General features: G+C 34.3%; 2 protein-coding genes and 3 long non-coding RNA genes across 5 annotated transcripts in view; all 5 read left to right on the top strand.

Annotated features, from left to right (window-relative positions):
* LOC136975202 (neurogenic locus Notch protein-like) overlaps positions 1 to 26,497 on the top strand; it is a 60,225-nt gene extending 33,728 nt beyond the window's left edge. The window contains exons 23-38 of the mRNA XM_067270238.1: positions 11,649 to 11,779; positions 15,624 to 15,723; positions 15,799 to 15,953; positions 16,048 to 16,321; positions 19,063 to 19,327; positions 19,759 to 19,954; positions 20,519 to 20,663; positions 20,734 to 20,787; positions 22,143 to 22,268; positions 22,347 to 22,463; positions 22,540 to 22,577; positions 22,642 to 22,740; positions 22,811 to 22,862; positions 23,177 to 23,637; positions 23,714 to 23,983; positions 26,279 to 26,497. Coding sequence (XP_067126339.1) covers positions 11,649 to 11,779; positions 15,624 to 15,723; positions 15,799 to 15,953; positions 16,048 to 16,321; positions 19,063 to 19,327; positions 19,759 to 19,954; positions 20,519 to 20,663; positions 20,734 to 20,787; positions 22,143 to 22,268; positions 22,347 to 22,463; positions 22,540 to 22,577; positions 22,642 to 22,740; positions 22,811 to 22,862; positions 23,177 to 23,637; positions 23,714 to 23,983; positions 26,279 to 26,497 — 2,702 coding nt within the window. The remainder of the gene's footprint in view (positions 1 to 11,648; positions 11,780 to 15,623; positions 15,724 to 15,798; positions 15,954 to 16,047; positions 16,322 to 19,062; positions 19,328 to 19,758; positions 19,955 to 20,518; positions 20,664 to 20,733; positions 20,788 to 22,142; positions 22,269 to 22,346; positions 22,464 to 22,539; positions 22,578 to 22,641; positions 22,741 to 22,810; positions 22,863 to 23,176; positions 23,638 to 23,713; positions 23,984 to 26,278) is intronic.
* LOC136975095 (uncharacterized) lies at positions 2,991 to 3,605 on the top strand. Its single transcript, XR_010880745.1, has 2 exons — positions 2,991 to 3,439; positions 3,513 to 3,605. It is a non-coding gene; the product is annotated as an uncharacterized lncRNA (long non-coding RNA).
* LOC136975094 (uncharacterized) lies at positions 5,437 to 7,114 on the top strand. The gene is made up of 3 exons (XR_010880744.1): positions 5,437 to 5,747; positions 5,823 to 5,895; positions 7,026 to 7,114. It is a non-coding gene; the product is annotated as an uncharacterized lncRNA (long non-coding RNA).
* On the top strand, positions 10,120 to 10,975 carry LOC136975093 (uncharacterized). Its single transcript, XM_067270095.1, has 4 exons — positions 10,120 to 10,509; positions 10,583 to 10,651; positions 10,731 to 10,820; positions 10,902 to 10,975. Exons 1-4 carry the CDS (start codon positions 10,138 to 10,140, stop codon positions 10,959 to 10,961), a joined length of 591 nt encoding a protein of 196 aa, XP_067126196.1. The 5' UTR covers positions 10,120 to 10,137; the 3' UTR covers positions 10,962 to 10,975.
* On the top strand, positions 14,958 to 15,598 carry LOC136975096 (uncharacterized). The gene is made up of 3 exons (XR_010880746.1): positions 14,958 to 15,156; positions 15,271 to 15,395; positions 15,472 to 15,598. It is a non-coding gene; the product is annotated as an uncharacterized lncRNA (long non-coding RNA).
* Positions 26,498 to 27,479: the final 982 nt, after the last annotated feature.

The following is a 27,479-nucleotide window of genomic DNA, read 5'->3' as shown; positions in this document are numbered from 1 at the left end:
TCTTACTCTATCACCATGGGAATTGCATAACTTTCTCCAAATTTCGGCAAAAACAAGCAACTGTTTATGAAAATACAGGATGTCGTCACTCGATTGGAAAACATTCAGTCATCGATTGCTTAAAATTGCAGCACAATTCAATAAAAATAATGTGATCGCGTGACCGACCTTTCGTTTTAGTATCAGTTCTCATTCGGGTGATGAAATTAGGGCCCGATAGCGGTCGAGATGAACCAACGCCACCTAGATGATTATCTAATAGGCCATAAGGAATGATCTGGTGGATTGGATCCAGCCTAAGGACTTCTAGTGGCCATCACTGATCTATATAATAGGAATAATTATGGTATTAGTAATGTAAATAATATGATGATGATTATCTAGGTGGCGTTGGTAGAACCCCCTATAACACGGGTTCGAATAATGGCGAAAAAATTGCGATCGTATTCGTATAATACGCTAAAAAAAGACTCGTATAACACGGTAAAACGTCATCGCCGACTCGTGTCGCGTCAGGATTGGTCGAATCTGGACCAATAGCGGACATTGTACAAACAGTCGAGTTTAAATGAGCACTGGACCTACTAAAAAATATTTATTATTCAACGGTCATAAAAATTATATTTTTATTAACGATGTCTCCAAAGTGAAGTTATTTTTCTGCGAAAAATTCGCCGATCAGGAAACGCGTCCGCCGCTCCGCGACGAAAACAAGCTTAAGCAATGGCGTAGTCGAACGATGCACACTCGGTAAGTAATCCTATAATTTTTTGTTTACAGCATAGTTTATATGGATTATTCCCAAAAAATTATACGTGTTTCGGAAATGTTGAGTTAAATTAGTCTCGAATCGATTAGTTTTATGGAAGAAAACCTTTCAAACAGCCGTAGCCCCTAAACTGCACACGTGCCGGGCTGTGATTGGCTCTCGTATTTAAGTGATTCGTACAACACGGAACGTAGTACAAGCATTGTGGACATTTTCTAGATTTGACACTCCGTTTAGTTATAACTCTTGGATCCTGGGTCCTCAGGTTAGTCCGACCATAATTCCAAATGTTTTAAGGGGGTACTTTCCAAAATTTCATTTAAATTGTCTATGTAGTTAAGTGTTTCCTTTGCTATTGATGCTCTTAGCCTTCTTTATCTTTGCTGCAAAACAATGTCAGTAGTAGTTTCGTTTTTAAAAAAACATCTCAACAGTTCTTTTCCTGGTTGATTATTTACAAACTTCACTATTCTCCCAATCCTACCCAAACAAACATAGACAATGCAGTGAAGTTTAGAATCATCCACAAGAAATCCAAAGTCACTCATGGAACAGCCCAATCAGAAAACATGTTTTTGCTGGCGACCAGGGCCATGTTCATTAATGCAGAATTCTTGCTAGTTTAGTTAGCTTCATTTATCTATGCTAACTTCTTCTAGCGACGTCATTGTGTTTGGCTAGTCGTACGATTTACGAGATGGCTGCTCGTGTTGGTCTAAACATATTTTATTATAACAATCATAAAATTGTGATAACAATGAGTGAACAAAAGGCTACCAATTTTAATGGTAAGATATTAACTTTGCTTTTTGGTTAATGTTACCTATGATGCCAAAATGGCCGCCCTTCCGATTGTTCGTGTGTTTAACGTCACTAGTTATTGATTCACGGTAGTTCTTGAACAAAGTAAAAATTAAAAAAAAAAAAGTAGGGAACGTCTACTAAAAATATAGTTAATCTAACGGAAACGAAATGAACCTAACCGAAGCGCCGCCATTTTAGCACCATAGGTAACAAAACCCTTTTTTTATAACTTCCACATTAATTTATTTCAAACACTTAATGGATGTAATTACTGTTAATTTAAGTAAATTAATACAGTCAAACCTGTTTTTATGCGGGGGATAGGGACCGCATTAAAAAAGACGCATTAAAAAAAATCGCACGAAACTTCACGAATGGCTGTAAAAAATAGTTTTCGCAACACAATTTAAAAAATATTTTTTTATGCGGTCAACAGGGACCGCATAAAAAAAGTCTCACATAGAAAATAACTCAAAACCGTACGAAATAGAATTTATTGACAACAGATGTCAGCACTTGACTGCATCGTCTGGTCTATCGTCTGTTTTGCATATTTTTGTCCAGGTGGTGTTTTGTTGACTTAAAAAGTAAATTATTTCATTTTTCGCATATTCATGCAATAATATTACTATAATAAGTGCATTTATGCTATAATAAGTTTATTTAGCTATAATAAGTCAACGTGAGACATGACGAATCGCACGAAACTAGTCGCCAACTATACCGCACAAATAAAAAATCGCACAAAAAAACCGCATAAATTAAAAATTCGCATTAAAAGAATCGCACAAATAAAAATCGCGCATAAAAACAGGTTTGACTGTACTCTGTTAATAAGAACGGCTTTCACAGATTCTAGTTTAATTTTATTATAAAATAGTTAATTTGAAGACAATTTGTACCTTTTTATAATTAAGTCTTACTATTTACTTTATTGTAGATTATAGTGTACTAGAATATCTGATAGATGTATTTTATTTTTATTGTTTTTATATTTGCTATTATATTTGTTTTACATAAAATTTAAGTGTGTCAGTGATAAACCTATATGTAAAATACAACAATCAATATAGTTACCACTTTCATAAAAATATAAGTACTATAGCTTTTTGCATCCATGTTATTAGTAAAGAAAAATTTTTCTAATAACATTTCATCAAATATATAAAAGCTTTATTGTCAATTAATTAAAGTTGTAGTCTAAAATAAAAACTTTTTCTCATTATAGATGTGTGTTCATCAGATGTGAATTTAATTTCTGCATACCTGCAGAATTGTACAGAAAATAATAAAAAAAAATAAAGGTTCATATCTAAATCTTGAAAATAGTGCCAATCATCTTCCTGATAATATAAGTTTAAGTGAAAGAAATGTAACAGACAAAAATATTACTAAAGACCAGGCAAACTCTAAAGGTGTAATATAGTTTTCATTATTTAGTATAATGTTATTCTATAATTACTGTTCAATAAATTTTCAGAAAAATTTGTATGGACACACGCCTCTATACGTCTTCTCATTGAAACTTATAGAGAAAAAATGGTAGATTTCCAGAAACCAACTAAAAAAAAAAAGTAGAAGTATGGAAAGCTATATCTAGCATTTTTTTAAAAAAAGGTTTCAATGTATCATGGACAAACATTAAAAAAAGTGGAGCAATCTAGATGTAACATATAAAAAAATTATGGACAACAACAATTCAACCGGAAGAGGTCGAATATCTTGGCCATACTTTCAACTTTTAAACGATATATTGGGAAAAACAGGAACGGTAGTACCGGTCTCGGAGCTTATAAATTCTTCTGCTAATATGACACAAAACAATGAAAATGAAACAGAAGAAAACAAATCAATTTCTGAAATTAGGTGAGCAATTTATATCATTTATAATTAAGCTCTTATTTATAATGTTTATTATAACATTCTTTGTTCTTTACAGTTTATCACGCAATAAAAGAGAAGAAAAAATAAAGAAAAAAAGAACGATACCAGAATGGGCTCAAGAAATCTCGAGCGATCAAAAGAAAAAAGCCGACGCCGATGCAGAGCATCAGGATCTCACAGTAAAACTGTTGCAAGAAAATATTAATGAAAACAGAAAAAGAACTGATGTATTAACAAAACTAGTTAATATATTAGAAGAAAAATTAAAATAAATAAAATGTTTTTGTTTGCAAACAAATAAAATGTTTTTGTTTGCAAACAAATAAAAATTGTTCTACATACATATATATATTGTTTTCTTTTTTAAAACATTTTTATACTTTAAAATAAAACCTACGTTAATAACAATGTTATATAACAGGTGGCCAACAAGTCAATCATAATCAACCAGTCAATTGGTACAGTACATCAAATTTGTTAGGATCGGTATTTTACAAAGAGAAATACATGACAAGGTGTACAGATGGCACTAAAATCTAATGGAGTATTCAGTTTTTCTTTACGTACGAGAAATGTTGAGCAAAAAATTTTTCCGTCTCCTATTTTACCTTCAAAAGGTAAATATGAGACACTGGGAAATAAAAATGTGAGACCCGTTATATCACTACAAGGACTTGCCTATGCCAACATGGAGGTTAATAATAAAGTACTACAGGTTAAACAGTGCATATGTTTATGATAACTGCTATAATATACAATGAATTTACATGCTGTATAATTTTTAAAACAGTTTATTACTACAATGATAATTTTATTTTACAAACCTTTAAAAGAAAAACATAATTCTACAACTTTGTACAAGTATTAAATTCAATGCATTATTTCTCTATTATCAGTCTCATTATTTCATTTCTTTTTGATCTTCCTGAAACTGAATCATCATTCATAATTTGATAATGTTTATCATTTTCATCATCATCCATTTCATAATCACAGATGCTTTCATCTGTATTTAATATTAAATTATGCAAACAACAACATGCAATAACAACATTAGGGACTAAGTCAATGCGTGTTTTGTCTATATATTTGAGTCTGCGAAATCTTGCCTTTAAAATACCAAATGCTTGTTCAATAACTACACGTGTTGAGCTGTGTACATAATTGTAATGTTTTTCTTGTGGAGATAAATGACCATTGTCTCTAAAAGGTGTCAATAAATTAACTGTACACGGATAAGCAGAATCACCAAGTAGATGGTAATCTGAGGGTATAAAGTTAGGATCATTTGCTAATCTTTGACCAAGAGGACTGATTCTACACATGACACGAGCCTCATGTGTAGAATCTGCTCGATCTGCAAATACATCCAAAAATACTTTATTTGAATTGCAGACTGCTTTGAGAATAATCGGCGGATCACCTTTGCGATTGACAAAAGCATTCCTGCCGTTCATTGGAGGTGTGAGATCTGGAATTCCAGCAGAGTCATTTTTTGTAATAATTCGTTTTAAGGCCGCCACACACGTTCAGGAAATCCTTTGAGGAATAACTGTGCAGGCCTGGCCTTGAGGAAATTCAGAATTTCCTGTCGCCCACATACGAGGAGGATAATCTCTCAGTTAAATTGTTTTATTGCCCTGTAAACAAAAGCTTTCTCCCCGATTTTAAAAGTCGGTGTTGTCATTTTATTGCATTTAGAAGTGTTCGATTCGTGGAAACAGTGCACGTGTTCAAATCAAACTGCCACTTTGTATTCTTTCAATTTGTCGTTCGACATCCGTTTGGTTTCTCCTGTCTGTGCAGGCCTGACCTTGAGGAATTCCTGAATGTGTGTGGGGGAAAACTGTACAGTTTCGGCGGCCTGTACAGTCCACCGAAGTAGAAACGAAAAACCATTTGATTTTCCTGCACAGTTTTGGACTGCGCAGGCCGACCGGAACGTGTGTGGAGTCGTGTCGTTCAGTTGTGAGGCCGCTGAGTAGTGAGAACAATGTCCCGTGAATTTTTGGAGGAATTTTTAAAAATTTACGAGAGCGAACCATGCCTTTGGCATGTAAAAAATAAAGAGTACCACGATAGAAGCAAGAAAGAAGCTGCTTATTTACGTTTAATTGAAAAACTAAAAGAAATAGAGCCAAACGCTAATAAAGAAAGCGTTGTAAAAAAAATAAACAACATCAGAAGCGCATACAGAAAAGAAATTAAAAAAAATTAAAGCGTCAATTAAATCAGGAGCAGGAACTGAAGATATATACAAACCAAAGTTGTGGTACTTCGAATTATTAAGGTAAGCTTAAATTTTTAACAATAAAATACGACGAAAAATTAAGCAATTTATTTAGTTGTTTGTATTTTAAATTAGGTTTTTAGATGACCAAGATACGCCTCGAAGCAGTCGCTCCAACATAGATAGTGACGATGATATCGACATTGGGGTATTGTAAAATTTGTTTTTTTAATATAATACTTATATTTGTGTCTTTTGTGTCATAAGAAAAAAATTGAAATATAAATATTGTTAAATAAATTAATATGTCATTGTTCATTTAAGTATATATGCTGAGTTAAAAGTACAAAATTTTTATTATTTTAATGGCAATACAATATTTGGTTACAATTACAACGTTGATAATGTTTAAATGAAGTTCAATTGCCACGGAATTTGGCCTTCATTTACAAAGTAATCCATAAAGTCTTCTCTCACTTTTTTTGCTAAAAAACTTGTGTTTCCTGGATTTTTTCGAGCCAGTTGCGTCATTTTTGAGTCGTCTGTGTTATAACCTAAAATAGTAGTTCCGACATCAGTATTTTCGTGATCAAAACATTCTGGAGGAGAATAAAAACTTGGCACCGATTTCATTAAAAAGTTGTGCAAAACACAAGTAGCCATCACAACTGATTCGATTTTACGAGGTTGTAAATTAATTGCCGTATGAAATATTCGAAACCTCGATGCCAAGATACCAAACGCATTCTCGACAATGCGTCTTGCTCGTGATACGCGATAATTATATATTTTTCTATCTTTGGAAATTAGATCTCCTTGTCTAAACGGTTTCATCATATCTACCCTCAAAGGAAAGGCATCGTCAACTACAAATACATAGGGCATACTTCTACTACTGTTTCTGACTTTACTTTCAACAGGAATATTTAACTTATTGTTTTCAAGTTTTTCAAAAAGCTTGGTGTTTTTTAGAACACCTCCGTCTGAAACTCTACCATTGGTACCAAAATCACACATGATGAATTGATATTTCGCATCCACAATAGCCAATAAAACCATGCTGTGTCTTCCTTTGTAATTATAAAATTCTGATCCACTTCCACTTGGAGGAATAATGTTGATATGCTTTCCATCCATTGCTCCAAGGCAATGCGGGAAATTCCATTTTTCTTCAAAAAGTTTCGCTATATCCATCCATTCTCTTTCTGTTCGTGGAAACTAAAAAGCAAAAAAATAAAAATAAATAAATAAATATCTGACTGTTTTTAATTTTGTGTGACGAACCGTGTTAAAAGATAATCAATTTCCTTTACTACATTAATAAAATTGTTATTTTAGGATAACGCTATGGATAATACAACGGAGGAGAATCATAGCAGCGACGATATTATTACTCCATCAATAATCGCAACACAGGATTTAATAGAACTTTCGGATGAGTACACCAGTACAGACGCGACGCAGCCGTCCCCCTAAACGAAGTCGAGTAGACCAAGAATCGTTGACGAACGAAGTTTTATTAACCGTGAAAGATCATTTTAACAAACCACACGTTCAAGATGATCGTTTCGATATTTTCGGCAAGAATGTTGCAATCAAATTGCGTGAACTCCCAAAGCAACAAATGCTGATTGCCGAAAAGTTAATAAACGAAACTTTATTTCAAGCGGAGTTGGGAACTTTAAGTTTATCGCATAAATTGGTGTATGAACAGCAACACTTGCCACATCAATTTTTTCGTTATCATCCACCAATTTCTACCGGTTTCGGTATTACTAGTTGTCCCCCTTCCAGCACTTCCGTCCAAATTCATCATGATAACATTAATTAATAATTAATATATGTAATTTGTATATGTTAATGTGTAATTTGGCATTTTTGTACGTTATGATAATAAATATCTATTAAAAAGAAAAGTTTGTTCTTACCTTTAAATAATCTTTATGAAGGACTTTGTAAATAGCTTCACATGTTTCAGGTATGATGTAGCCAAGAGCTTGAGGTGATATTACTGTTGAAAATTTGAGATCTTCAAAACTTCTGCCAGTTGCCAAATATCTTAAGGTCGGTCGCCGTGAGCCTCTCGTGTGGTGAAATTGCTGCTCGCATTACAGTATCTTGTTTTTTTATAATTGGTGTAACCAATGATAATAGATTTAAATACGTTTCTTCGTCCATTCTTAAATAGTTGTGTCAATCTTTAGGTACTAACTTCAATTCTGAGATCAGGTTCACATGAGAATACGATCCTCTTTTTTTAAGCCACTCTTTACACCATAGACTCCTACGCACATGTTTTTTCTTGCGAGTTTTAATAGAATTCGTTGCCAATAAGCACCCAAAAATAGCCAGTACGTCGTCATCAGATGCCATGGCCGACTGACGAACTGAGAGATTAAATTGTACTTGCGATAATGTAAAAAAAGATTTATACAGGAGAAACCAAACGGATGTCGAACGACAAATTGAAAGAATACAAAGTGGCAGTTTGATTTGAACACGTGCACTGTTTCCACGAATCGAACCCTTCTTTCCACGAATGAACCCTTCTAAGTGCAATAAAATGACAACACCGACTTTTAAAATCGGGGAGAGAGCTTTTGTTTACAGGGCAATAAAACAATTTAACTGAGAGATTATCCTCCTCGTATGTGGGCGACAGGAAATTCTGAATTTCCTCAAGGCCAGGCCTGCACAGTTATTCCTCAAAGGATTTCCTGAACGTGTGTGGCGGCCTTAACATTAATATCTTATATACAGTAGAGAGTCGAAAATCGGAATCAATTGGGGACTGGGGTTGTGCTGATTAGTCATTTGTTCCGATTACCAATTATGTACGAAAAAATACATTAACCTGTCCGATGTTCAAATTTTTCTCCGTTGCGTGTCGCTTCGTGTTGAATTTTCGTCGATTTTAAGCCTAACGAAAATTTTTGTAATAATAATCGAGGCTATCGTATCGTTAAAAATTATTTCTGCATTTTGTACAAACAAAATAAATAAATTGAAGAATATAAAAACATGAAAATTATACTTTAGAAGTAAATTTAGTATCAAAAACGTTCGATTCAGCACGACACAGTCCGACTGAAAATCGTTCCGATTACCGGCGATTCTGATTACCGGGGTGCCGATTTACGAGTCTCTACTGTATTAGTATAGCAAATATTCTCAACCGCGATATTTTTAAATTTATGTAAAAATAAAAAGAAATTTTTCATTAGAAGTTCCGACACGATGAATTGTAAGTATATATCTAGTTGATATATTTTAAAAAGAAATTTAGTTACCAGCCTGCAAGAATTGAATCATTTTAACTTACTCCATAACTTTTTATTCATTTAATAATTAATACAGAAACTTTACCTTATTGTCAAAATAAAATGAATTTAATTCAAATTTGTAATTAGAAAATTAATTTTGTGATTAAATATTGTTAAAATAAAATTAATTTAATTCGAATTTATAAAAACATTTAAAATTAATTGAAATTTGCGATCATATGTCTCGTGAAATTAATTTTGTGATCAGTGCTACTCAAACCACTACTACTGTTGGCTTACAATGCATAAATAAATGCAAGTTTGCGAATGCATCTCGTGCACGCTATGACTTGCGTAAGTATTTATTATATAAACGTTCTGAAAATACAGCCCTTATGCAATCAATTCTTATATCTGTGAATAAGCAACAATCTAGAACCCAACCTTATTCTAAAGCTGCCATTTTGTCGGTTTCTACGCAGAACTATTTCGATTACTTTTATTAAGAGGAAGATAATTGCGACTATTTTTAATTCGGTTGCTAATTTTATTTTATTTTTGTCAAATAATAGCCTACTCTTACTTAAAAATATGAGAAGAATTGCCTGGAGCGTAACTGTTACGGATGTGAATTTAAAAGAGGAAATATGTTTGTCGTGTTTCCTCTCTCCATTTACTTCAATGTCTACGGTCTACGGTTGGGAATTTTTATACCTTGCTCCTGTGTCTCAGACACTGATACTTATTGGCGCAAAATTTCCAAGTTTTACATCATATTTATCGAATGTGTTTACTGGATACATTTCGTTCTCCTTCTCTGCATGATAATTCCTTACGTATCGGCTTTAACGCCTTGCTTTTCCTCGTACTCGGTATACGAGTATGACATACTTGTCAGAGTAATCCTTGCGACTATGTTCTTGGCTTTGGCAATAATGTTCGGCATTGTTAAGAAAGTCAAACTAAATTCGAAAATTCGATTGAAACAGTCATATCGTTTTCCTAAAAATCAATTGTGTGTTATTGTCGATATTGTACGGCTTATTGCAGTAATTGCGACTATCGTTTTTACCATGTTCCTTCAATGCATAATAAATATTCTTTTTTATCCCCCTTTAGCTAAAGCCAAGTCCTTTAAATACGAACCCCTTTTCTGCTGTATTGAAGTCGGTATCGCTGCTAATGTAATGATTGGTGGTTTTATATATGTGTATTTCTTTGTTGTTTTGCTTTTACTTACTTTAATCGATGCATTCGAAAACGTATCGGAAGATTTGTATGTACTGAATAAGGGAAATTCGAATTTGCATTCGGAATTGGAACGAATTATGACACAACACGACGAACTTTGGCGTTTTACCAGTCACCTCAACGGACCGTTCAATTACGTATTAACAATTCTATACGGTATTTTATTATCAGAAACGAGTCTAATGTACTTTGCTTTCATCTTTTCGGAATTCAAATTTGCGTTGAAACTGTTTTTTTCTTCACTGTGTGTTAGTTTCACTTTCCTGTGTATCGTAACCGGATTCCTGTTCTCCGCTTTTACATCTACGGTAACGTATTTCCATTAAAAATTCCACCATTTTCTATATTTACGGACCTCGAAATGTGTTGTTTCTTTTTCAGATGCAAACGTCTTTTCAAGATATCAGAAGATTCGCTGGCTGCGATTTCACATTGGAACAAAAACTGAAGGTATAACATTTAAAACTTGTCACCTTTCTACGTACTGTAAGTTATTTTAATACTTTAATTAATAGAAATACTTTTCTAGATTCTAAACTTTATGAAGAGATTCGGTAAAGAACCGCTGTGTTTTACATTTAGAAATTACTTTAAGATTACAAAAAAGTTTCCAATAAAAGTAAGTTTTGCGATTTATTTTAGTTACGTTGCTTTTAAAATTCCAATAATGATAAATGAATTCATCCTTTAAATATTTCAGATGGGAAATTCTCTACACTCCATGTTTTCTGGTCTTTTGAATATAAAGAAAGCTTCGTAGACGGAATTTAATAATTCTAGAAAAGATTTCGATTCGCAACGGTTTAAAAGATTGTTTTTCAGGTCGCATCAGAGCTTCGGAAGGTAATGCAATCTCGAAACTCACCGAGTCAACTCTGCACGCTTATGCTTGTATAATAGATATTTTAACATTTATTCGAGTAACTTAAGAGAAAGAAATACCTATAAACGTTGGCATTTCAACTTTTGCATCTATTCCAAAGCCTTAATATTATAAAGTAAATGTATATTTTACCAATGAAGAAGAAACAATGAAGACAGCGCACGGTTACACAAGCTGGCTCAAAATCGGTAATGCTGCCGAATGTATTCTGTCAACGTCCCTACTATAGATACGGGTAGAAACATCAACAATATTCGTCATGCCGATGACACAACCCTGCTCGGTCAGGTGACCCGAGACTGCTCACGGCAAAGGTCAAAGTTGAAAGTGAAACAACTCGATGTTAAAAAGACCAAAATGATGACAAAAAGATATAAAAAACATAGAACGTGTCCAGGTTTTATTTTCTTTGGGGCATTAATTGACAGAGATGGAGAAGTAACACCCGAAATAGAGAGAATTGCACTAGGACGAAGTGCCGTGCTAAGCGTGGGAAAAATTTGCAGCAGCAAGGATATTCGGATAGTAATTAAATGCATACTTTTCCTGACTTATTTTTCCCAGTCTCGTACGGTTGTGAGTTGGATTGCAAAGAGAGCCGACAGAATAGATGCATTCAAACTGTGATGCTGTGGAGGAAGCTGCTCCAAATACCGTGGACTGATAGGGTGACTAACAGGGAAGTTATAGACTGCGTAAAACCCGACATGTCCTTAGAAGGAAGAAAATAATTCGGCTCACACTCGCTTCTTTTGGCCATGTAACGCAGTCAGTCACTCGAAATATCCGTAATGCACCTTGTCGGTGGGGAAAGAAGTCCTGGTCGCCAGCAAAAACATGTTTTCTGATTAAGCTGTTTCATGAGTGACTTTAGATTTCTTGTGGATGATTCTAAACTTCACTGTATACGGCGTAGTTACAAAACAAACAAAAATATATGTTTGCATTGACTGTAAATGAAGATGTAGTTGTGTTAATAAAATATACTCGTTTAAACCATACATTGATTTACTTTTAGTTTGAGGTGGATTTTAGTAGGTAGTACGATTTAAAGTGCTGGTTTCCTTAGTCGTACTGATCTCAATTTTTTTAATTTTATGAATTTAAAGAAAATGTGCGCAGACTTTAATTTTTTTACAATAAATATGAAGGGTTTACTAAGGTTTCCAATGATACTCATAAGTATGTGTTTACTAATATATTGTCTGATTTCTGAGAACGTTTTTTTAAGGGGTACGACTGTGAGGTTGCAGACGAGGTCCGTAAATCACGAAATTCTTCCATTTAAATTACAACAACAGATTCAGGTCAATCGATATTTTTCCTTTCGGTAAAATATCGATTGAGCTGAAATAAAAAGTTTTCTATTAGCTAGCGACGGTCATCTCCCGGAGGGATAGGTTAGGTTTCTTGGACAAGCCGCAAAAGCGGCGCGTAGTCTTGCAGCCCGAGCGACGAGCGAAGCCATCCGCGAGGCTGCAGCTCCCCATAGGCTTAACTGCGATCGTTCCGTCACGTGATTCATTGACGTCACAACCGACCGTAAATTAGAATTATGCACCAGGACTAGGAGAAAAGTTACTTATTTTATTTAGCGCGAAGACACTTTATTTAGCGAGAGCGGAAAGTCAACTGGCAATTAGATCAGCAGAGGTAAAAGGGCGGGCGGTGCGATGTAGAGAGGGAGTGTAGCACGTGCCGCACTAAACGGCAACGTCGCTCTCGCCGCCGAGCGATAGCGCACGCAGCAAAGCGGCAACAGGGACAACGTAGACTTTTGCGCCATTATTTACAAAGTTAATTGAGTAATTGCGGATCTGCAGCGCTGGATCCAGCACCTGGTGCTGAATCCAGCAGGCCGAAGAATGCGCTGGATCCAGCTGGATTGCTGGATGAGGGATCCAGCAATTGCAATCCCTAACTGTGATGTACAGTACGGGACTAGTCTAGTTCTGCTAGTTTCCTAGCAACTAGATGCCATAAAGAACTTACAGATGAAATGAGTATCCTATCCATTAGCCGCAGAGTCATTTTCATCTGTTCTGATTTATATGTAAACGATTACTTCAATTGAATTGAAGAATTGCTGCAATTGAAGAAGCTAAGATGTTACAGCATCAACTAATTGATTTACTTGCGACTGCTGGATTTCCTCTAAGAAAGTGGTCGTCAAGTCATGATGAAGTAACAAAATGTCGAGCTTGAAATGAAAGAAAGTTTAAATGATTGTAAGATAATTGGTGACCAGACTGTTTGAGCTTTAGGACTAACATGGCATCCAAGTACTGATTGTTTTCAATTTCAATTTACTTTAAGGCCTACAGTTAAGTTAACTTAGCGTAATTTGTTGTCTGTGATATCATGCATTTTTGATCCTATTGTGTATTGGCTCCTGTGATTATTGAATGCAAAATACTTATACAAAAATTGTGGTTACTAAAAGAGGGATCAGATGAAACACTACCCACAACTGTTATCAATGAATGGAATAAGATATGTGGGAATATAAACTATTGAATTATATTTATGTTAGCAGAAAATTAATTAATTCTGCCCGTCTCAAGAGAGTTGAACTTCGTGGTTTTTGTGATGCTTCAGAACAAGCTTATGGTGCTTGTTTGTAGTACAGTACATCAAGTCCATAAATGATAATGATTCAGTTTTTGTTTCTTTAATTACATCTAAGTCTAGACTGGCTCACATTAAGTAACAATCTCTCCCAAGATTAGAGGTGTACGGTGCTTTATTATTTTCTCGTTTACTGAAAAAAGTTTTGTCTTCATTAAAGTTAAGTAAATTGGTTGATCTGTTTGGTGAAACCGTGTCTCGTTTCACCAAACAGATCAACAAATCAAAGGAAACTAGAAACGGCGAGATTCATCAAACAAAAATGCAAAGAAGTCAACATCATGATTACAGACAAGAAGAAAAAATACAAAGTGAGATAGAAACACTTTCTATAGACTTAAAGTACCTAAAAACGCACCTCAATGAACTCCTTAGAACCTTATCTTTACCAAAATCAATCGCAGAAGCTATACCTACAAGATCAACTAAAATGAATAAAGATATTTGATAGAAAACTTGCCAAATGTCTTTGGAAAACACACAACACTAGTGTTTACTAAGCCTAAATTAAGTAAATTGGATCATATTCACTTATGATATGATCCTACCATTGTTCTTTGCTGGTTGCATTCATCTCCAGTCAGATTGAAAACCTTTGTTGTAAAGAGGGTCTCTGAAATTCAGGATGACACTAACATTGCATGATGACATCTTGTTTCTGTTCACTGAACGTTATCAACAACTAAGTTAACATGACCTAAAACTCTTCAAACTTTGACTACAACTCTGAACAGAAAGCTTATCTCTAGTCGACACTTCAATGTTACTTCTTCCCGTATTTTCCAATGGTCTCTATTCTATAGAATATTTTCTTAATCGTCTGTGCTTAATATCAATTCCATAAGTAACCAACAACTCGTTCAACGATATTGAAAAGTGAATTATGGTTTCGCAAATTATTAAAAATACACTGGCGCAAGACAACTGCAAATCTGACGTATTTAACTTTGCAAGAATGAAAAATCAGTTATTAACGAAATTATTATTTAATATAACAATGAACATAATTTTCTATTGTTTATTTTTATTAATTGTAATATCACTCGTATCTATTCATATTTGAAGTCGTTAACACAATGAATTCTAGTTATCTCCACAGTTTCCTATTTATATTATATTTCCCACTGTTGCTGATATATCAGAGACTTGTCTCGCATGCAATAGAGCCTTACGATAAGAATAATGCAGTCTTACTCGAGGGAGAATCAACCACAAATGATAACTTTCAACGCAAATTAATGGAAGGTATGGTTTATGTTAATATTACTCGGATTGTCGCCATGTTTACTGCCACATCTCTATACTTTACTATTGAATATATAGGAAATGGTAAATGTAGTTCCTTGCTGAATTCGAATTCTGTGATGCCCATGCTGAAAAGTATAGACAATATCGAAAATATGGTGAAGTTATGGAAATTATGCGTGGAAATTGAAGATAAAGAGTGAGTTTCTTTTAATTATGCGAAATACGTGGTTATTAGTGAAGTATTGCATGTAATAAATAGGACAATGCTCAGTTTTTGCATTATTGATTTATCTAGTAATTACGTTGAAAGGTTGAGAACAATGTTAAATGCCAATTATTTCAATGGATCGCTTAAAGAATGGAATCCAAATACGAGTAGTTTCTATTCTGGCCGAAAGTATGATTCGTCTAAAAAATCTCATCAAGTAAAGCAATGTAAGTATTAATGATTCATTTGTATACTAATAGAAGAAAATTAAAATTACTCATGAAAAATTACATTATTTTTTAGCCTGTAAAGAAAACCAATGTAAAAATGGCGGAAAGTGTCACGATACTTTGGAAGGTTATAAGTGCATATGTAAGCCTCAATTTAGCGGGCGCAATTGCGCTATATCCAGATTCGCAAGAGCAGAAGAGTATTGTCCTATTCTTAAATGTCAGAACGGAGGAGAATGTTATCGACACGAGAAACGTTTACGGTGCATGTGTAACCCTGGATTTTCGGGAAGATATTGCGAAATATATGACGCATGCAGAAAAAGTATGGATATATTTACATAATTTTTTAAAACATTCATAATGTTAGATGGTAATATACGAACTATTGCTTTATTAGATAAGTGCTTAAATGGGGGGACATGTTATACAAGATTACGAATTGCAGAATGTCGGTGCATAGAAGGATTTCGAGGTAAATTCTGTGAAGAAAACATAGACGATTGTGAATCTCACCAATGCCAAAATGGCGGAACCTGTATTGATAGAATACAGGTACGTTGTTTGTAGAAAGTAATGAAAAATTGTATATAGAACTATATTGTTTTTATAATTAGTTGTTATTAATTGAAGTTATTTATTCTTCTAGGAATACTCTTGTTGTTGTCTTCCTGGATATACCGGGCGTTATTGTGAGAAGAAATTAACGTGTTTCCGAAATGATTGTAAAAATGGAGGAACGTGCATTGTTGTTGGAAGAAGCGAAAAATGTGTTTGTTTGAAGGGATTTGAAGGAAGACGTTGCGAAATAAATAACCAGTGCCGTAAGAATCCATGTTTAAATAAAGGAATTTGCATTCCTTCTTTTCCTCGCTACCAATGCAAGTGCCAGCCGGAATTTACTGGAAAAAATTGCGCTAAACGTGAGCCATATTCTTTGACGTAATTTGAAATTAATTCAGAAATGAAAAAATATTAACCAAGTGTATTATAACTCATTGTAGACTGCATATCTTATTAAAACACTACACTCATGACACCTTATAAATTTGCAGCCGTGTTTATTCGGTACAAACGAACGTTTTCGGGCGTGTTTAACGACCTTTTTCAGGAAATATCCAAAAAAATTCGAACACAACGAAAATCTGCAAAAACGAACAAACTTCGGAACGTTTTTAAAAATATTCTAAAGAGAATTGCGTGCGCCATCTCTACATCGATGCGTATTAAATAACACATTACATGAGAATAAAATAAAAATAAATAACAGACAATGAAAAGTAATATGCTCCTTGGAGACATTAAAAATAAAATACAAACATAAACTATGGTGCAAGCCGAACGGCGCACAGAACATAGGGAAGGAGAGGAGCTGTGCAGACACAAGGACAAAAACTACGGTTTCTGTCCTTGTGTAGGCTTCCGCATATCCGCTTTTCTGAGGTTTACATGTCGCCTGAGCGCCAGGCTGCAGATATTTTACTAGCCTCTCTGAAGTTGATAGATTGTCCTTTCTGGCTTGCTTTGCAGATATGCCAAGCTTCTGTATAACGGAGGTGCTTTACGTTGCGAACTGTTTGTACTAATCTTGCTTGGGCCCATTCAGCTTGGACTTCTTGGGGATCTGCCAGGACGTAAGTCGCCAACGCTGTGCATGGTTGTTCGCTTCTTATATTTCTCTGATATTCCGCCAGCCTTTCCTTGAGTGATATATTTAATTTCTTGCGGGTATTTATATATAATTTCCCGCAAGAAATTAAATATATGACCGTATTAGACTTGAAGGCTCTGTATCCCTCTGTCAAGCTGGAACCATGCTTCTGTCATCTAAGGGATTTCCTGTTAACCGTGATCAAGTCCCCAGAAAAGAAGAGAAAACAAATACTAGACATGGCGCACCTAACCACATTCTCAACCATCTTTAGCTTTAATGGCATCGCTTACACGCAACAGAAGGGTGTAGCCATGGGTAGCCCCCTGGCAGGTACTTTATGCGAGATGGTCCTAAGAACTCTGGAGAATGCACTCCTGCCAAAATATGCAACGCAAATCCTAACATATGCAAGGTACGTTGATGATGTGGTTGTTTTCTGGAATGTCAAACCCAACTTACACCAATTCATAACGGACATCAACGATAACAAATTCGGCCTCGAGATCGAACTCGAGCAAGAAAATGATAAGCTTATACACTTTCTAGATTTATCTATACAGCTCGACAGCCAAGGAGCTTTCCGTACTAAGGTATACAGAAAGCCTACTTACAACCCAATCTTTATCCCATGGAACTCGCACGACCCGCCGACGTACAAACTCGCAGCATTCCGAGCGCTCGCTGCACGAGCACACACACACTGTAGTAGTACCCAAGACAAAAACGAAGAGATGAACTACATCATTAAGCTAGCTCAGAAGAACGGGATCAGTCCTAAAGCTTTCACTAGCGAGATTACGACACGCAATAAGGAGCGAAACCTCCTAAATACAGAGGAGTTTACATTGATGGAATACAGAGCGGAACTGGGCAGCATCTATAGACGTATAGGAACTGCCACAAACAAAAGAATAATATATAAACGGAATCCCACTATATACCAGCTGCTAAGAGCGGATAAAGACGCCATGGACACTAACTTCCTTCCGGGGGTTTACAGGATCCCTATTACGGACACACGGAGGCAAAATAAGCTATTTTACATCGGAGCCACCAGAAGATCACTCAAGGAAAGGCTGGCGGAACAACAGAGAAATATAAGAAGCGAACAACCATGCACAGCGTTGGCGACTTACGTCCTGGCAGATCCCCAAGAAGTCCAAGCTGAATGGGCCCAAGCAAGATTAGTACAAACAGTTCGCAACGTAAAGCACCTCCGTTATACAGAAGCTTGGCATATCTGCAAAGCAAGCCAGAAAGGACAATCTATCAACTTCAGAGAGGCTAGTAAAATATCTGCAGCCTGGCGCTCAGGCGACATGTAAACCTCAGAAAAGCGGATATGCGGAAGCCTACACAAGGACAGAAACCGTAGTTTTTGTCCTTGTGTCTGCACAGCTCCTCTCCTTCCCTATGTTCTGTGCGCCGTTCGGCTTGCACCATAGTTTATGTTTGTATTTTATTTTTAATGTCTCCAAGGAGCATATTACTTTTTATTGTCTGTTATTTATTTTTATTTTATTCTCATGTAATGTGTTATTTAATACGCATCGATGTAGAGATGGCGCACGCAATTCTCTTTAGAATATTTTTAAAAACGTTCCGAAGTTTGTTCGTTTTTGCAGATTTTCGTTGTGTTCGAATTTTTTTGGATATTTCCTGAAGAAGGTCGTTAAACACGACCGAAAACGTTCGTTTGTACCGAATAAACACGGCTGCAAATTTATAAGGTGTCATGAGTGTAGTGTTTCAAGTGTATTATTTTAAATATTACAATATAGTATTGATATTTATAAAGTTTAAAAATATTTGATTGGAAACACTAAACACAGTACACAAAATTTCCAAATTTATGTAAATATATCGAAAGACCACCGGATTTTCATAAAATATTTAATACATTATTTTTACAATCCTCATACTCTTATATAAGAATATAATAATAACAATGCAGAATTCTTTGTCGTTATTAAAAACAAATTAAATATTAATTTATTTTATTTAATACAGAAAGGAGGATGCTGTACGCACTGGAATTCCCAGAAAAGAAGCATTTAGAGCATTTAGTGAAGATAGACATTCCTCCATTAAATGAACTGACAATGTCTTTCTTCGTAAAATTTCCAAAATCTGGGATTGTAAAGGACCGAGGAACAATTTTCTCACTGAGATTCGAAGATACAGATTCTATATCTAAAGGATTTGATTTAAGTGGCTTTCCATCCGTGAAATTGGTTGCATTTCAAAGGACTTTTCTTGTTTCTCATGCAACGAGGTATTCCTTTTAATGTAATCTATTTATATATAATAGTAGAAACACAATGGCCACATTGTTAGATGACAACATGTATTTTGATCATACACGTACAATACATAATTGAAACTTTAATACGCACTTGTGTATTCAATATGTATATGGTTTAATAAGTATTACGATTCGATGTAACGTTGCGCTCGTGTTATTGAGTAACAAGAAATGGTCCATTTTAAGCACCTTTCTGGTCCTTTACCCAATTTTTATACAGACATTACAGTGAGTTCATAATATGACGAATAGGTGGTAACACGTTTATCGATTTTGTCCTGTGTTTTCATTCTGTAGTTACCACAGAAAATTAACCAGATTAAAATGAAATTTGAGACTGTTTTAATTAAATTTCTATAAGTAAATTAATTTGCATAATGATTATGAATGTATTTTTGTAGTGATTTTTGGCACTCTTTCGTTCTGATGTGGGATGGGATGATCGATAAAATATACGTTTATTGGGACGGAGATGAAGTAGCGAAAGACAAAACATTCCGATCGAAACAAATTACTAAGTTAAACAGCACTTTGGTTCTCGGTCAAAATGACATAAATGAAATAGATTCAGAACAATTCGTTGGAGTAATATCACAGGTAAGATTATTATAAGCATTATTGTTATATATCAATATTTCATAACCTTTCTTTGTTGTATTTCGCTGTTGCTTCGCAGATTGATCTACAAGACGAGATGTAAATTGATTGAAATCATCCTACCGGGGTATCGATCTTAACTGTAGGATGCTATTTATTCTGTCAATAAACATCATTATTATGGCCGTAGGTTTTGCAGACTGTTACAATTTATTCACAGTTTAACTGGAAAAATGTTATAATTATGCAATAAGTAGTCATCATTTACTTATAATAGCTAAACAATTCATATAAATTACTTCACTGTAATGGGTTTAATTCTTATTGGGCTGCAATTTGAAAAAAATTGTAGATTGAATTCCCACTGTCATTCGTCTGTTTGTTCGTCGGTTGTCTATCTGTATAAAATATTGAATACATATATAGATATATACATGACACATCATTGTTATGTTTGAGGTGTTTTATATATGTGTGATGGCGTTGTTTATGAATTTAGGATAGTGCATCATGATTATTGATGGGTGTAAATCATTTCACATAAGTGATTTTTGGATATTCTAGGTGAATATATGGGACACGATACTTCCAGTAGAATTTGTATCGAAACAGACATGTGGACTAAAGGGCAACGTACTTTCGTGGGATGCCGTTCAGTCTAATATTCACGGGGAGGTAGTTATAAAACAGTATGTGGATCTATGTAAAGGTGAGTGAAATTACGTTTCTGTGAAATCATAAAATGTTTCTGTAGTTTTTATTAAATGTTATTTTAACAGGAACACAATGCGATGAAACCGAATGTTATTGTTACAAACAAAATTTGAAGGAATGTAAGTGTTGATTTCTTTTTTCAAAATTTGGTTAATGTAACCCTTGGAGCCAAGATGGCGGCTCGTCTCTGATTCCACAAAAAAACGTTCTAACCTAACCTAACCTATTGTAATAATTTGGTTGCTAATAATTATGGTAATTTATTAGAATAGGTTAGGTTAGGTTAGAACGTGCGTCCCAGTATTTCCTTGCTGGAATCAGAGACGAGCCGCCATCTTGGCACCAAGGGTTACATTAACCCAAAATTTAAATGTGTTTTTGCTATTTAGTTCGAGACGTTTTGATTTAGACAACGATAAGAATTATTTTTTCGGTATTAGCTTATGTATTAAACATTGTTCAATGTTTTAGAATATTGTTTTACTTTAATAACTGAGGGAACATAAATTTATAGAAATTATTCAAACCCGCAGAAGCATTATGCTTATTTAGAAGTGTTTATTATGAGGATGAAAGTAGTAATAGGTTCCTTATTTTGTTTACGTCGATAGAGAATTTGTATATAGAGATATCATTATAACGGTGTAGATATATTATCTATTACCTAATTGTATATTGTTGAACGGCTTACAGAGTTAAATTTGCATGGCCAACCGTATAAACAAGCAGAAAATTTGTATTTCCTTAGCATAAGGTTGCCGTTGAGAACAAATCAAAGAGGAACACTTTGAGTGAAAAAAGGCTGGTTTATTGATAGAATAAGATAGTTAAAAAACGAAATGTTGTAAAATCAATATCATATTCTATCAATAAACCGGCCATTTTCCACTCAAAGTGTTCCTCTTTGATTCGTTCTCAACGGCAACCTGGTAATAAGGAAATACATATAACCGTGCATCTTTATCGGTAACCCCAGCGCAATAGCGATTTTACCCGAGAAAAATTTAGTTGACAATACGGGACATATTTTTATTTATATGAGAGCCCTTGCACTGTCCGCTTTTTAATCACAGCAAATAAAAGAATAAAGCATGCTCTATCTTTCAGGCAAAAACTGTTTCTTTTCAAAATAGACGAAATGAAATTCAATTGGTCATAACGCACTAATGATTGTTTAGTTGCAGACACATCTATAGGCTGGAAACAATGCCATTTGTTAGTTTTCGCTTAACTGTTTTGAATATAAAGCAGTATAATTGAATGCCATGTTTATGACAATCTAGATTATGATAGACTTTATTATCATGAAAAGAGCAATAGACTGAAATTATAATAACGTCACTGTAAATAATCTTATAGAAAATGAAACATATCAAAACTTATACAGTGCATACTATACAGAAGCTGTATTTATTGAAAATTTGATACTGAATTTTATTGCTAAATTAATCGTGAAATTTATGTACCCTTTCAGATGAAACATGTTTAAAGCATTTGGATTTGTGTACTTCGTCTTTATGTTTACATGGAAAATGTGCAAATACGAAAATGTGCGAATGTCACGAAGGTTTCTATGGAAAGTTTTGCCAACACAAACACTGTAATGAATTATTTATAGAAAATACACAGAGTATTGCATGATCTAATGAAACATTGTATGTTCTCTTTTTAGATGAAGACAAATGCTTAATAAATAATGGAGGATGCAGTCATTCCTGCAAAAGTTTATTTGAGAACGTGACTTGTACGTGTCCACCGAAGATGAGGTTATTAAGTGATGAAAAAACGTGCGCAGGTACAGTACATTTTACTGACAATTTTATCTCATTTATACGAATTACTTCTAATTACATTAATTAAATTTCATGCAGAAACAGAAAGATGCGTGAGAGGAAATAGGATTTATATGGTAAATAAGGTTTTTAAGTAATTTAAGTCAATTTCATAATGATTATTATTTATTTATTAAATAGAATGGAGATACATGGAAAGAAGGATGCCAAACGTGTACATGCTATTTCACAGTTCTTCGATGTTACACGATATCTTGTCCTAAATTAAAATGTCGTGGAGTAAGTGTGTTTAAGAATGATTTTAAAATTTTCGTGATAATTTGTTTAAAAAATTTGACCTATCTTCAAGAGTGAATTAATGATACAAGAACCCGAGACATGTTGTTCCAAGTGTATCTCAAGTAATTATCACTATTATCGTATCTACTAAGTGATGCCATTCTAAACATTTTTTCACCAAGTTCTATTATTAACTAAGGACATGATTAATAAATTTATAGTTTCAACAGAATAATTCTCTAAATTTACAGCCATTAGCAATAACCTTAGCAATATGTTTTTCAATTAGCTTAAGTTTTTCAAAGAAATTCTAATATATTTGTAGTTTATATCAATTATCTCAGCAACTGTAATTGGTGGAAACTGATTGAGTGGCATCACTATAGTTAATTTTATTTTGTATTTGTTTTATAACGGGAATAACTTGCCATTTTAGATTTACGCTACTGTGTTATGACGAATAATAGATTTCAAACATTCGATTTGTCAACATTTACTCACAAAGGAATGTGCCAGTATGCGCTTCTACACGATTGTTTTGAAGGAAAATTCAGCGTCAGATACGAAAAGTCGGGAAGTAACACCACACAAAACGATTTCATCATCATCGCTAATTGTGCAAAGTTGAAGATCACCGCAGAGGGCACATGTATCGTCGACGACGAAACGATAGAACTTCCATACGTCATAAATGCTAACATACGAATCGTCAGAAATAATGCAGATAATTCATTAAGAATTTCGACTAAATCGTACGTCACCTTCGTTTGGTACTCATCTACAAGGGTTAAAATATTAGTAAACAAAACAAGGAAAGGGAAAGTTTGTGGATTGTGTGGTAATTTCAACGATGACCAAGAGGATGATCGCGCGACTCTACCTTCAAAATTGATCTGGGTAACGATAATTTTAGATTTAATTAGAGATTTGTAGTAATAACGTGCAAGATATAAAAACACTGAAACTATTTCAGCCATCTACGTACAATAAGGAGAATTGTGGAAAAGTCCTGACTGTGGATGATCGAACAGAAACGCCCAGGGGACCGGGAGAAGATTACACTCAGGGGACAGATTATTATGACTACGTAACAAAGAAGCCAGGGAAAAATATGGACGAAGTAGTCGATACGCTCATGAAACCACTTAAAATTATAGTTTTCTGCGTAACAGTTGCAGGATTTTTATTTGTAATTTTATTATTCCTATTTCTATTATATAAAGAGAAACAAGATGTCGATTTTGTAGAATGAAGAAATATAAACAAAATTAATATTTAAGTTTACTAAATATATTTTTATTGTTTTATTGTGATTATAAAATGTTAGCTCAATGTGATATATATTATGCAGATTACATTGTTTTTTCGTAACTACGCGTGTGAAACAATATTACATATTACTAGACCAACATTTCTCAGACAATCGGATTCAAATTATAATACCCTCAGCAGAAATATTTGTAAGCAATTTCAATAGAAAACCAATTGAAACTGTCACTATATGGAGCGATATTTACCGAAAATATATAAGGTTCTTAAGCACAAACAAAGCAAATGTTAGAGATAAAATGTAGAATACATTCACTCGATGGTGTAGCTTACGTACAACGTTAAGGATTCTGGTAGCATGTTTAATTTTTATCTCGATTTATATGTCAAGGATGAGCACCCATTTAAATAGCAAACCAAACGAATGTGATGATGATGCGTGTGGGAGGTTCGAATTTTCTAGGTTTCAACGATTTGTAGCTGGCTGAGTCAACACGTCACTCGCAATGGACTAATTAATTGATAAATATGGCGAAAATAGTCGAAAAGAACATTTTATCATTATTTTTATTGTAACTGTTTCAAATTGTTTCGATTCGACAAAGTTGTGCGATGTACTAGTTTACGGCTGGAATAATATGAGTCTCTCCATTATAGAAAGGGAATACAATTTAAAAGACGTGCAAAATAAATTGCCAACAAAAGTGCTTCCCTGTTTTTAGCAGAGTTGAATTCAACTACATAAGAAAACTTCAGTTCTGCCGCAATATCTCTTTGAATAGACAAGATTAAATGTAGGGAGACTACATTGATATTCAGTGAATGGAGATAATTCTTGATTAGGTTTATTTTGGAAATGATCGTTGTTCAGCCTAAATGGCTCAGGTTTCAACTCTGAACTTAAATAAATAGCGACAGAAAGCTTATCTCTAGTTGACACTTCAATGTTACTTCTTCATGTAATGGTCTCTAGTCTGTGGAAGATTTTGCCAATCATCTGGGCTTAATTTTAATTCTATAAATAACTAACAACTTGTTCAACGCTATCGAAAAATGATTTATTGTTTTGCAAATTATTAAAAACACACTGGCGCCAAAAAACTGCTTAATCTCACAAATTAAAATTTGCAAGAATTGAAAACTCACTTATTAATGTTTCTATTATTATTTAATATAACAATTAACATAATTTTCTATTCTTTATTTTTATTAATTGTACTATTACTAGTGTCTATTTACATTCCAAGCCACGAATACGATGAATTTTAGTTACTTCTGTAATCTACTACTTGTACTGTATTTAGCACACTTGCTGATATACCACAGATTTGTTTTGCATGCATTAGAGCCTTATGATAAAAATAAAGCAGGCTCACTAGAAGAAAAATCAGCTATAAATGATGAATTTCAACGCAAATTGATAGAAAGAACGGTTTATAGTAATATCACTAAGATTGTCGCCGTGTTTACTGCCACATCTCTATACTTTACTATTGAATATATAGGAAATGGTAAATGTAGTTTCTTGACGAATTCGAATTCTGTGATGCCCAGTGCTGAAAAGTATAGACAATATCGAAAATATGGCGAAGTTATGGAAGTTATGCGTGAAAATTGATGATAAAGAGTAAGTTGTTTTTTTATCATGCGAAATAAGAAGTTACTAGTGAATTATTGCATCTCATTTACAGGACATAATATTAATTTCTTGCACTATTCACTTATCTAATAATAAATTATATCGAAATCTTTAGAGCATCAAATGCCAATTATTTCAATGGAACATTTAAAGAATGGAATGAAAATAGTTTCTATCCTGGCAGAAAGTATGATTCGTCTAAAAAGTTTTATCAAGCAAAGCATCGTAAGTAGGCTTATAAATGATTCATTTGTAGATCGCTTGAAAAAAATTAATGATTAAGAATTAAGCCTACATTATGTTTTAGTCTGTAAAAAGAACCAGTGTGAAAATGGCGGAACGTGTCGCGATACTTCGAAAGGTTATGAATGCCTATGCAGACCCGAATTTAGCGGGCACAACTGCTCTGTATGGAGATTCGCAAGGCCAGTAGATAATTGTCCTCTCAAATGCTGGAACAAAGGATATTGTGCTTCAGAAAATGGAACATTCAGATGCGTTTGTAAACGTGGATTTTCGGGAAAATTTTGCGAAATATATTACAAATGCAAAAAATGTATAGATATATCTACACAATTGTTTAAACATTCGTAATGTTAGATTGTAATATACGAACTATTGCTTTATTAGCTAAGTGAATTCACTAATTCACTAGTAACATTCACTAGTAATTCACTAGTAACTTTAATTTTAAGATTTAATGGAACAACATGTTATACAAGATTACGAATTCCAGAATGTCGGTGCATAGAAGGATTTCGAGGTAAATTCTGTGAAGAAAACATAGACGATTGTGAATCGCACCAATGCCAAAATGGCGGAACCTTTTTTTTTTTTTTTTTTTTTTAACTCTTTCCGCCCTGTGGGCACTAAGAGGGCCTCTTTTAGTAGGCCCATTATGGGTTCGGCCAGGCCCACAATGGGGCGACCGGGTGGTGAGGGACAGGACCCGACATATCCGAACGGACCACCCCCCCGAAAAATTCCTGGGGATTATTCGACCCGTTCGGATTCGATCCCGGGTCCCCCAGAGCGGTAGGCTGCCACCTTTACCGCTCGGCCATCCGGCCGTCAATGGCGGAACCTGTATTGATAGAATACAGGTATTTTTTCTTGTTTTTTTTGAGGAAACTAATGGAATATCACATTTGAACTATCATGTGTTTAAATAGTTGTTAATAATTAGAACAATTTATTTTTAGAAATATTTGTGTTGTTGTCCTCCTGGATATACCGGGAACCTTTGTGAGAAGAAATTAACGTGTTTCCGAAATGATTGTAAAAATGGAGGAACGTGCATTGTTGTCGGAAGAAATGAAAAATGTGTTTGTTTGAAGGGATTTGAAGGAAGACGTTGCGAAATAAATAACCAGTGCCGTAAGAATCCATGTTTAAATAAAGGAATTTGTGTTTCTTCTTTTCCTCGCTACCAATGCAAGTGTCAGCCGGAATTTACTGGAAAAAAGTGCGCTAAACGTGAGCCATATTTTTTGACATTATTTGAGATTAAGAAATAATTATTACAATACGATATTAATGTTTATAAAGATGTACTTTATGTTAATTTTAAGATTTAATTTTTATAAAGTATTTGATTAGCAACATTAAATGTAACAGTAAACGAAATTGCAAAATTTATGTAAAGCTGTTAAATGTTAGTTGGATGACCGAGTGAATAAAATGGCTGACAGCTCTAGAGGATCAGACGGCCGGATGGCCGAGCGGTAAAGGTGGCAGCCTACCGCTCTGGGGACCCGGGATCGAATCCGAACGGGTCGAATAATCCCCAGGAATTTTTCGGGGGGTGGTCCGTTCGGATATGTCGGGCCCC

Source organism: Centruroides vittatus, unplaced genomic scaffold (assembly GCF_030686945.1).
Source record: "Centruroides vittatus isolate TY-2023 unplaced genomic scaffold, ASM3068694v2 contig_364, whole genome shotgun sequence".
NCBI classification, from domain to species: domain Eukaryota; kingdom Metazoa; phylum Arthropoda; class Arachnida; order Scorpiones; family Buthidae; genus Centruroides; species Centruroides vittatus.
Note: the sequence above shows the minus strand (reverse complement) of the source record. Positions and strands in the feature narration are given on the sequence as shown.

Coding starts and splice junctions, on each gene's coding strand:
- LOC136975093 (XM_067270095.1), top strand. CDS start 10,138: ATGATTGGTGGTTTTATATATGTGTATTTCTTTGTTGTTTTGCTTTTA. Junction 10,510..10,582: donor TCTCCGCTTTTACATCTACG/GTAACGTATTTC, acceptor TTTCTTTTTCAG/ATGCAAACGTCTTTTCAAGA. Junction 10,652..10,730: donor CATTGGAACAAAAACTGAAG/GTATAACATTTA, acceptor ATACTTTTCTAG/ATTCTAAACTTTATGAAGAG.